The sequence below is a fragment of the Sapajus apella genome, unplaced genomic scaffold (genome assembly GCF_009761245.1).
Source record: "Sapajus apella isolate SASKATOON/1434 unplaced genomic scaffold, GSC_monkey_1.0 scaffold4, whole genome shotgun sequence".
NCBI classification, from domain to species: Eukaryota; Metazoa; Chordata; class Mammalia; order Primates; family Cebidae; genus Sapajus; species Sapajus apella.
In genome coordinates, this window is record NW_022436944.1 from 28,525,174 (window position 1) to 28,534,925 (window position 9,752).

The following is a 9,752-nucleotide window of genomic DNA, read 5'->3' on the forward strand; positions in this document are numbered from 1 at the left end:
TTATTTTTTTTTTTGAGACACAGTTTCACTCTTGTCTCCCAGGCTGGAGTACGATGGCACAATCTGGGCTCACTGCAACCTCTGCCTCCTGGTTTGGTTTCAAGTGATTGTCCTGCCTCAGCCGCCCAAGGAGCCGGGATTACAGGCACCCACCACCACACCTTGGCTAATGTTTTTTATTTTTTTAGTAGAGACAGGGTTTCACCATGTTGGTCGGGCTCCCCTTGAACTCCTGACCTCAGGTGATCCGCCCGCCTCGGCCTTCCAAAGTACTGAGATTACAGGCATGAGCCACCGCACCTGGCAATTCAGTGATTATTTTAGGACCATTTGCTGACACACCCTGTACTTATTAGTGCTTTGTAAACTAATAGCGAACTTTAAAATATGCTATACAGATTTTCTTTTGCATTTATTACTAAAAACCAAGGGAGGCCAAATTTATGTTTATAGGATAGTGGGTTCAACTTCACAGCAATATTTCTTCCTAATTATCGCCAGTTATTGATGTAGGAGAATAAATCATTAAGTAGCTATAGGCAAGGCAACACAGAAAACTGTATGCAAACAGTTATAACTGTAGAGAACAGGACAAAATAAAGGAATATTCAGATTTGGAATATCCTATACAGTTCTGATAGCTGCTTGTCAAAAAAAAAAAAGATGTAATGGCACTGGGAAAGGATTGTAAAGAAGGCAATTAAAAATCAAAAAGTGCCTCAGCTGTCTATAATGGCCTACAAAGTGATTCAAAGACAATTCGCTACATTACCTTTCTAACTATTACAAAGTGACCAAAATTAAATGCAATCATCCTTTCAACAGGGTCTTTCACAAAGCGTAAATTTTCATTTTGAAAAAGTCCAATTTATCATTTTTCCTTTTTTTTTAAATCAGTCCCATCTTGAAACAATTATTGCATCACCAATTTATCAATTTTTTAATTAGTCATGCTTTTGGTGTTATGTCTAAAAGTTCTTCACCAAGCCCAAGGTTCTAGAGATTTTCTCCTGCTTTTTTTTTTTTTGAGATGGAGTTTCACTCTTGTTACCCAGGCTGGAGTGCAATGGTGCGATCTCGGCTCACCGCAACCTCCGCCTCCTGGGTTCAGGCAATTCTGCCTCAGCCTCCTGAGTAGCTGGGATTACAGGCACGCACCACCATGCCCAGCTAATTTTTTTGTATTTTTAGTAGAGATGGGGTTTCACCATGTTGACCAGGATGGTCTCGATCTCTTGACCTCATGATCCACCCACCTCGGCCTCCCAAAGTGCTGGGATTCCAGGCGTGAGCCACTGCGCCTGGCGAGATTTTCTCCTGTTTTGTTCTAAAAGTTTTATTTTGTTTTATGATAAAATCTATTATTCATTTTCAGTTGCCTTTTGCATAAGATATGAGATCAAGGTTCATCTTAAACTATGGTTAAGAGGATGAAAAGGCAAGTTACAGATTAGGAGAAAATATTTGCAAATACCTATCTTACAAAGGGCTCATATTTAAACCATATAAAGAGCTTTTGGCTGGGTGTGGTGGCTCATGCCTGTAACCTCAACACTTTGGGAGGCCAAGGTGGGCAGATCACCTGAGGCCAGGAGATTGAGAACAGGCTGACCAACATGGCAAAACCCTACCTTTACTAAAAATACAAAAAAAAAAGAAAAATTAGCAGAGCATGGTGATGCACACCTGTAATCTTAGCTACTAGGGAGGGTAAGGCCCGAGAATTGCTTAAGCCTGGGAGGCAGAGGTTGCAGTGAGCCAAGATCATGCCACTGCACTCCTTCCTGGGTGACAGGGCCCTGTCTCAAAAAATAAAATAAGCTGGGCGCAGCAGCTCATGCCTGTAATCTGAGCACTTTGGGTGGCTAAGGCAGGCCAACTGCCTGAGGTCAGGAGTTCGAGACCAGCCTGACCAACATGGTGAAACACTATCTCTACTAAAAATACAAAAATCAGCCAGGCATGGTGGTGGGTTCCTATAATCCCATCTACCTGGGAGGCTGAGACAGGAGAATCGCTTGAACCCAGCAGGTGGAGGTTGCAGTGAGCCGAGACTTGGCCATTGCACTCCAGCCCAGGCAATAAAAGTAAAACTCCATCTCTAAATAAACAAATAAAATAAAATAAAAATAAAACGTATAAAGATATTTAACCAAAGAGAAAATATGGATGGCAAATAAGAAAAGATTTTCAGGCTGGGTGCAGTGACTCACACCTGTAATCCCACTCTTTGAAAGGCTGCTTGAGGATCGCTTACACTTAGGAGTTTGAGACCAGTCTGAGAAACATGGTGAAATCCTGTCTCTACATGGCCAGGCATTGTGGCACACACCTATAGTCCCAGCTACTTGGGAGGCTGAGGCAGAAGGATCACTTGAGCCCGGGAGACAGAGGTTGCAGTGAACCGAGACCATGCCATGGCACTCCAGCCCAGGTGACAGTGCAAGACTGTCTCAAAAGGATAAACAATAAAAAATATTTTCAACATTATTAATCATTATGGAAATGTAAAATAAGACCATGATGATTACTACACATCTACTAAAACAGCTAAAATTAAAAAAAAAAATCAAATGTTAGTAAGGATGCAGAAAAACAATGTCTCGTACTTTACTAGTAGAAATGTAAAATGGTACAGCCACTCTGGAAAAGTCTGTCAGTTTGTTTTAAAACTAAATATACATTCACCATACGATTCAGCAATTGTACTCCTGGACATTTAGCTCAGAGATATGAAAGGTTACGTCCTCACAAACCTGTACATGATTGTTCATACTAGGTTATAATAGCCAAAAACTGGAAGCAACCAAAATGCCCAACAGATGAATGGTTAAACAAGTTGTGGTACATTCACGCCATGAAATAGTACTCAGCAATAAAAAGGAATAAACTACTGATACATGCAACAATGGAATGGATCTCAAAAGTATTATGCTGAGTGACAAAAACCAATCCCAAAAAGTCACATACTGTATGATTCCATTAATATAACATTATAGAAAATGACAAAATTATAAAGATGGAGAACAGATTAGTGGTTGCCAATGGTTAGGGATACCTGTTGGGGGGAGACGCTAGGTAGGGGGGACTATAAAGAGGGAGTATGAGGGAGATCTTTGTGGTGATGGAATATTTCTGTATCTTGACAGTGGTGGTAATGGTTACACAAATATATGTACGTAATAAAATGATACAGAGCTACATACTTATACCAATGTCAATTTCCTTGTTTTGATATTATAATTATATAAGATGTAACCTATGAGGGAAACTGGATGAAATATACACAGGGATCTCTCTGTACTATCTTTGCAACTTCCTGTGAATCTATAATTATTTCAAAATAAACATTTTTTAAAATGCAATCGACATAATTCAAAAGTATAGAAAACATGGGAGAAATTTATGAATTTGTTGAAAAGGGTGATGTTGTAATGTTAAATGCAAACCAAAGAGGCTTGGGGTAGTCATGCTGCAGTCTAGAAAGACAGCTGGAGAGTTTGTCCAACCCTCCAAAATAGATAGTTCAACCAAACATTTACTGAGTACCTAGTATTTGCAAGACGAAGTGTTGCTTCTCAATGAATTTACTCTCTAAGACAACAAGATAGCGTATTATTAAAGACCTCTGCAAAAGCAGTTCCCTTTGCCTTGTATGCTCTTCCTCTGTCACTTTTTCTAGTTAGTTTTTACTCATTCTTAAACTCTCAGCTCAGTGTCACTTCTTCAGGGAAACCTTCCCTAGTTCTTTTCATTGCCCTTCAAATTAGATCAGTTTCCTCTATGACATGTTTGAACACCACCCTATATATTTCATTCGTAATACTAATCACCATTTACAAACTAACTGTGTGATTATTTGATAACTATTTTTCCCATTAGGCTAACATTTCCAAAAGGACAGAGGTCTGTGTAGCTTACCGCAGTATTACCAAACTCAACACCATGCCTGCCTAGCAAATGACAGAACCTCAAAGTAGTCAAACAGAATACATATATACAAAGCTAAAATTCATATGTACAAATGAGTAGACAGAGACAATAAGATTTATTGGAGTTTGGAAAAAATCCTGTTATCACTCTAACCTGAGAAAGCCAGTGAAAAGGATGCTTGTGTAGAAAATAAAGAATCACACCTATAATCCCAACATGTTGGGAGGTGGAGGCGGGTGGATCACTTGAGGTTAGGAGTTCCAGACCAGCCTGGCCAACTTGGTGGAGCTCTATCTCTAACAAAAATTTTGTATTTTTAGCCAGGCGTAGTGGCAGGTGCCTGTAATCCCAGCTACTCAGGACACTGAGGCAGGACAATTGCTTGAACCCAGGAGGCGGAAGATGCAGTGAGCCAAGATTGCACCATTGCTCTCCAGTCTGGGCAACAAGAACAAAACTTCTTCTGAAAAAAAAAAAAAAAAAGAAAAAAAAAGAAAGAAAAAGAAAAAGAAGAAGATAAAGAATCTCAAATCTGAAGCTGACTATCAACTTGGGCCTTTGGGCAAAACAAATTCACTAAAGAAACAAGAGCAGCTGTATAAAGGGTTCTTTAGGAAAATTAATGTAGAAATGGACTTGCACTGAGATGGTAAGACACTAGTGATGGTAAAAACAAGTAAAAGGACACTGTGGTAGTGCAGGCATAAATGAGGGAAGTCATGGAAACAGAAAGATATGAGAAACACTACGAATAAAGAAGCAACAGAGCTTAACAACTGGTAGGTACAGGGGGATGAAAGGAGGAAGAATCAGAGATCATTCAGGAGGTTTAACAGTGACTGATCGGCCAGGCGAGGTGCTCACGCCTGTAATCCCAGCACTTTGGGAGGCCGAGGCAGGCGGATCAAGAGGTCAGGAGATTGAGACCATCCTGGCTAACAAGATGAAACCCAGTCTCTACTAAAAATACAAAAAATTAGCAGGAAGTGGTGGTGTGTGCCTGTAGTCCCAGCTACTCAGGAGGCTGAGGCAGGAGAATCGCCTGAATCTGGGAGGCAGAGGTTGCGGTAAGCCGAGGTGGTGCCATTGCACTCCAGCCTGAGCAACAGAGCAAGACTCTGTCTTCAAAAAAAAAAGGGTGGGGGGACTGATCAGTGAAGGATAATACCATTATCAGAAATTGGGATGTCATAACTAATTCCCCTTAGGAGAAGGAATGTGCTTTGTTGGAACTGATGGGTGTCATCCACACAATTTAAGATGTACGACTGGATGCAGAACAAAGTCAAGGTTGGCAATGCAGATGTGTGAACTGATCAGTTAAGGTTATAGGAAAATCAATGAGATCTTCCAAGGAGAAGGTATAAAGAGACTCAAATGGAAATCCTTTAAAACAACTTGAATGCCTCCTTGCTAAAATTATGTTCGTTAAGTTAAAGTGTCATCCACACTATGAGATCCTTAAATGTATTTCTGATCTCATCCTCACATTCCCTAATGTACACAATACAGGGCTTGTACATAACTGATACATAGCAGCGTATTAAACGACTCAACCATTCAAGATAATTTCTGATGAATATTTTCTGTTCTAGTTCGCATTTCAAAAACCGTGATGCTCTGAGTAGTACTTTGAAAGGTACAGGTTTCACTTTAGTAAAATCTGTGAATTTAAACATTTTAAATCATGTATCCAAAGCTCCTTTCCAAGGCTCTAGGAGTGAAGATGTGACAGACCAGACTTTGGGACTATGGAAATCTCAAAATAATAATAATAATAATAATAATCCCCTAATGAGACTAGGGATAAAAGCAAAGCCTAAATAGGTTAATAGAAAATATTCTTCAAAAAGTTTTTGAATAAAATAAGCAGAAAATATTTACCAAGGAAGTGAAACAAATGAAAACTTTTAATCATATGCATTATACAAGTTGACAACATCCACAAAGTAAGCTTCAGCTGAACTGAAGGATAACTGAAATCTAAATGAATAATTAAAGGAGAACTGAGAACAGCCAAGACACATATTACTTTTTTTTTTTAATATAATGAGGTAAAAGTCATTGGCCCGCACTCCCACAAAATATTCCTGGATATTACAGTCAGTGGTGGAGTAACAGGCTAATCTGATTCAATAATTAGGTAAACAGTATTTCCTCAGTTGCAGTTTAAAGATAAGAAAAAATGACTGCTAAAATGGATCAGGGGAAAAATCTGCTGACAGCCTCACAAAATTAAATTATTGTTGTATTGAAAACTTAAGCCTTTTCAAGGTTGAGGTCTGCCACACTGCTCTAACCCTGAATCATAAGCAAATGTCCTAGGTGCTTTCAGATAGGTGAGTTTGTTTGTGGGACAAGTCAAGGAAGAGAAAAGAAACCAGCTGTAGTTACAAGACTCTAGGAACCCGACAAGTCATTTATAATCCAACTACCCTCTCAGTATCAGACTGGCTTCCACAAGTCTAAAAGATGGTCAATCAGTATTTGCCTGCTTGTTTCCAACAATAGCAAATGAACCATTGGTAAACTGACCATTCTCAGAGTCGGACAGCTCGAATTTGTTGCAAAATCCTTCGAAGTTATCTCCCAGTAACTTTCATTCCTGGTCCTGGTTCAAGAGCAACATAGTGAAAGGTGAAAGTCGTCTTTTTAAAAAAAAAAAACAAAAAACAAAAACAAAACAAAACTTAAAAAAAAAAAAAAAACAACAGGTTTTACTTCCTGGCATGTCAACACGTTCCCTTCTTTCAACAATGGGGAAATCTCACCCCTTTTTCCCCCCTTCAATGTCTGACTCCCCTTAAAGAAAAAAGGAATACCAGGCACAGGGAACATACAGTTCCTTTGACTCAGAGCCGCGACCTCTGAGCAGAGCGGAGAAAAAGGGCTTAAATAACCACATACACTAGGAAGAGTTGCAGCTGATACGAAATCACCATTGCCAAAAAGCAAACAGCTTCAGCCGGTGCCCAGGTGCTGGGACGCGATAGAAGCCACATAGACCTGGCCTGGTAGCTCAGAGGAAATAGGGGCCAAGGAGCCTGCACCTCTTCTTGCCAATGCCCGGGAGAGCTGAGCTGGTGCTCGTTTCCAGGCCGGCTGCAAGCCCGGCGCTTCACAAGGCAGAGCGGTCGGCCCCCGGGAAGCTGCATCACTAAGAGGAAGGCTCAGTGAAACGCTTGGCAAAGTCCAAGCCGCGCTGCCTGGCCAGTTGTCTGCAAGCCCAATCACCCCGCCTGCCAGACGCCATCCTGGGAACCCGCACTGGCGGGAGCTCCCAGAGTTGGAAACGTCTTTGACTCCGCCGGGGTCCCCTCTGCCCGTCTATCCAGCCTGTCCACCCTCGCTCACACCCTGGCCCAAGACTGAGCCGGGGGCCACTCCAGGGGGTGGTGCCCAGGAGACACACCACGCTTGGGAGAATGGTGGACACCGGGATGGGGCTCCCTGGAGGGCGGGCGGGCGGGCGGCTGCGGCGGGTCACTCACCGAAAGGACGCTCATGCGGATTGGGGTCTCCAGCAGGCACGCCATCTTGAGCCTTCCCACCCGGCTGCTGCCGGCGCCGGCGCGGGGGCCGGCACTTTCGACAGCCAACTATTGGCCAACGACAGGCACCTCTTCCGAAAGGCAGTCAGAACGACGAGAACGGGCCTAGCTCTGGACACCGCTCAAGTACCGGAAAGGTCCGCAGAAAGAAAAGCAAAAGGGAACCGCGTCAGGGGCCGTCCTACGAATCGTTCTCTCAGAAACAGCAGCTACTCTGAGCCTGGGTTAGAGGTGGGAGCGGGCAGCGGCTTCCGCATGCGCAAAGAAGATCTGCCGGCCCCACCTGCAGCTCGCGGTGGGCGGGGCTCCAGAGGCGGAGTCTCGTTCTGGCGCTACAAGCTCTACCGACTGATAAATTGTAGTTAGTGGGTTTGCGTATTCATATTCGGAAAAAGCAGTACGTGGAGCTACATACATAGTTTGAAGTTCGCTTTCATATTATTATCTCATTCTGCACCAAACTCCCGGCGTCGTTATGGGGAAATTGCGATCCCAGAACCAGGTCTTTTGCCAACCGTTAAGCGTGATTGTTTCACAATCCAGTGCAGAAGTGGGACTTGCCTTAGCGTTGTGTGCCGGCCCCGTTTATTCTGGTGTAGTGTTAAGAATAGCCAGAATGCTTGGGCTTCTTCCTAGCTACTTCACTTATCAGCTGCCTTACCCTGGGCAAGTTATCTAACCTTCTGTTCGAGTTTCCTCATTTGTAAAATAAAGGTTAATGAGGATAGAGGAGTCCATAAACGTAAAGCGCTCAGAAAAAGCCTAGAACATAGGAAGCGATACATATGTGTTAGTGCTTCTCCAGCTTCTGAGTCAAGTGGGAAAAATGGGGGCAAATATCCGAATATTTCACACCAAAACTCTCTGATAACGAAGCCAAATAAAAGTACGCTCTAATTATAGTTGATTAATTCAGCTGTCCTGCTCCATGGTGTGTGTGTGCAACACTGCCCTTGACTTGGTTGGACAGGTTTCACCTTCATACTGCTTGCAACCAGCAAGGTTTTCACAGTATGGTCGCAAGGTTCCTTCCATTTCTATAGCCACACCCTAATTCAGGCAGTTGTAACCTCTCCCCTGGACTAGAGCAATAGTCTTCCAACTGGTCTTGTAGCTGGTAGCCTCTCGTTCACTTTGCTCCTCACTGTTTCCCTGTCTTTCTCCTGTACCTGGTTTCCAAATTTAGTGTAGTATTTATCATCTCTGCTTATGGGTCTGTGTTCCTTAACAAGCTGTTGAGTTCCTGGAAGGCAGGAATTTTATTTTAGGTAGGTACTCCTTCTGCTATAATACTATTTCCGAAACTTGGGTAATCTGCACACCACCTACACAATCTTTGCCAATCTGTACCTAGGTATTATTATTCATTCAGTATTTTTATTTAAAGCCTATTTCAACTCATTAAAAAATTCTGGCTTTATCCTAAACCATAATACTCTGTGAAATCAAGTTTGTTGTGTTCCTTATTTTTATTCTAGTACACATTAACTACAAAAAGTTTAAATTTCCATCCATGGACCACCTAAAATCACATCATGTACTGTATACTGCAATGGGGCAGAGCATAACCCGAATACGTAGCATATAGAGTCATTATAACTGTATTTGATCCACACTCTGTCCATTAGCTCAAGCAGCATATCCTCCAGGAATTGCCTCCCTCAGGCATGGGTTAGATGACCCTTCTCCCCATGCCTTCATACTTCACTTTAATTGTAGAGTAGTTTTGTTGTTGTTGTTTCCTTGTTTGTCTCACTATACACTTCAGGACAGGCACTAGGAATTTTATCTTCTAGGTTTTCTATCTCGGTGCCTAGCACAGTCACTTAGTAAATATTTGTTGAATGAATTTTTGGCTTAGTTTGAGACTGGGACAAAGATTTGGGTGCAGGTATTTTATTGGGAAGTGCTTTCAGGGAACAAAATTGATAGGTCAAGGAGAGTGAGAAAAGAAAGAAGAAATGTTCAATATAATTGTCCATTATTGAGGCGACCGTTTATTCCTCAAGCACCTCTGAAAAACATACAGAATACCTTTCTGGATTGTCCATCTTGAAGCTACGGCATTCATTCACCACTAACATCCTGTATTGGTTGAGGATTTCCCTACGGCTATTAACTTTCTACCCTTCTGGATTACATTTGTGCACAGAACGGAACGGGCTTCCTTAACCTGATATAAAAAAGCAGAGTCAGCCAGGCACAGTGGCTCACACCTGTAATACCAGCACTTTGGGAGGCCTAGGCGTGTGGATTACCTGAGGTCAG

The 9,752-nt window shown here is 42.2% G+C and overlaps 1 protein-coding gene across 5 annotated transcripts in view; it reads right to left on the minus strand.

Moving 5' to 3' along the window:
* Window positions 1-7,771, minus strand: part of ARMC8 (armadillo repeat containing 8) — a 113,216-nt gene extending 105,445 nt beyond the window's left edge. For 2 of the 5 annotated variants that reach the window (XM_032265339.1, XM_032265310.1), the window contains exon 1: window positions 7,425-7,771. In XM_032265339.1, the coding sequence (XP_032121230.1) occupies window positions 7,425-7,469 (45 nt within the window). In that variant the 5' untranslated portion in view covers window positions 7,470-7,771. Of the gene's footprint in view, window positions 1-6,468; window positions 6,545-7,424 lie in introns of all 5 variants that reach the window. The other 3 variants (XM_032265320.1, XM_032265329.1, XM_032265333.1) reach the window with 3 other exon arrangements.
* Window positions 7,772-9,752: the final 1,981 nt, after the last annotated feature.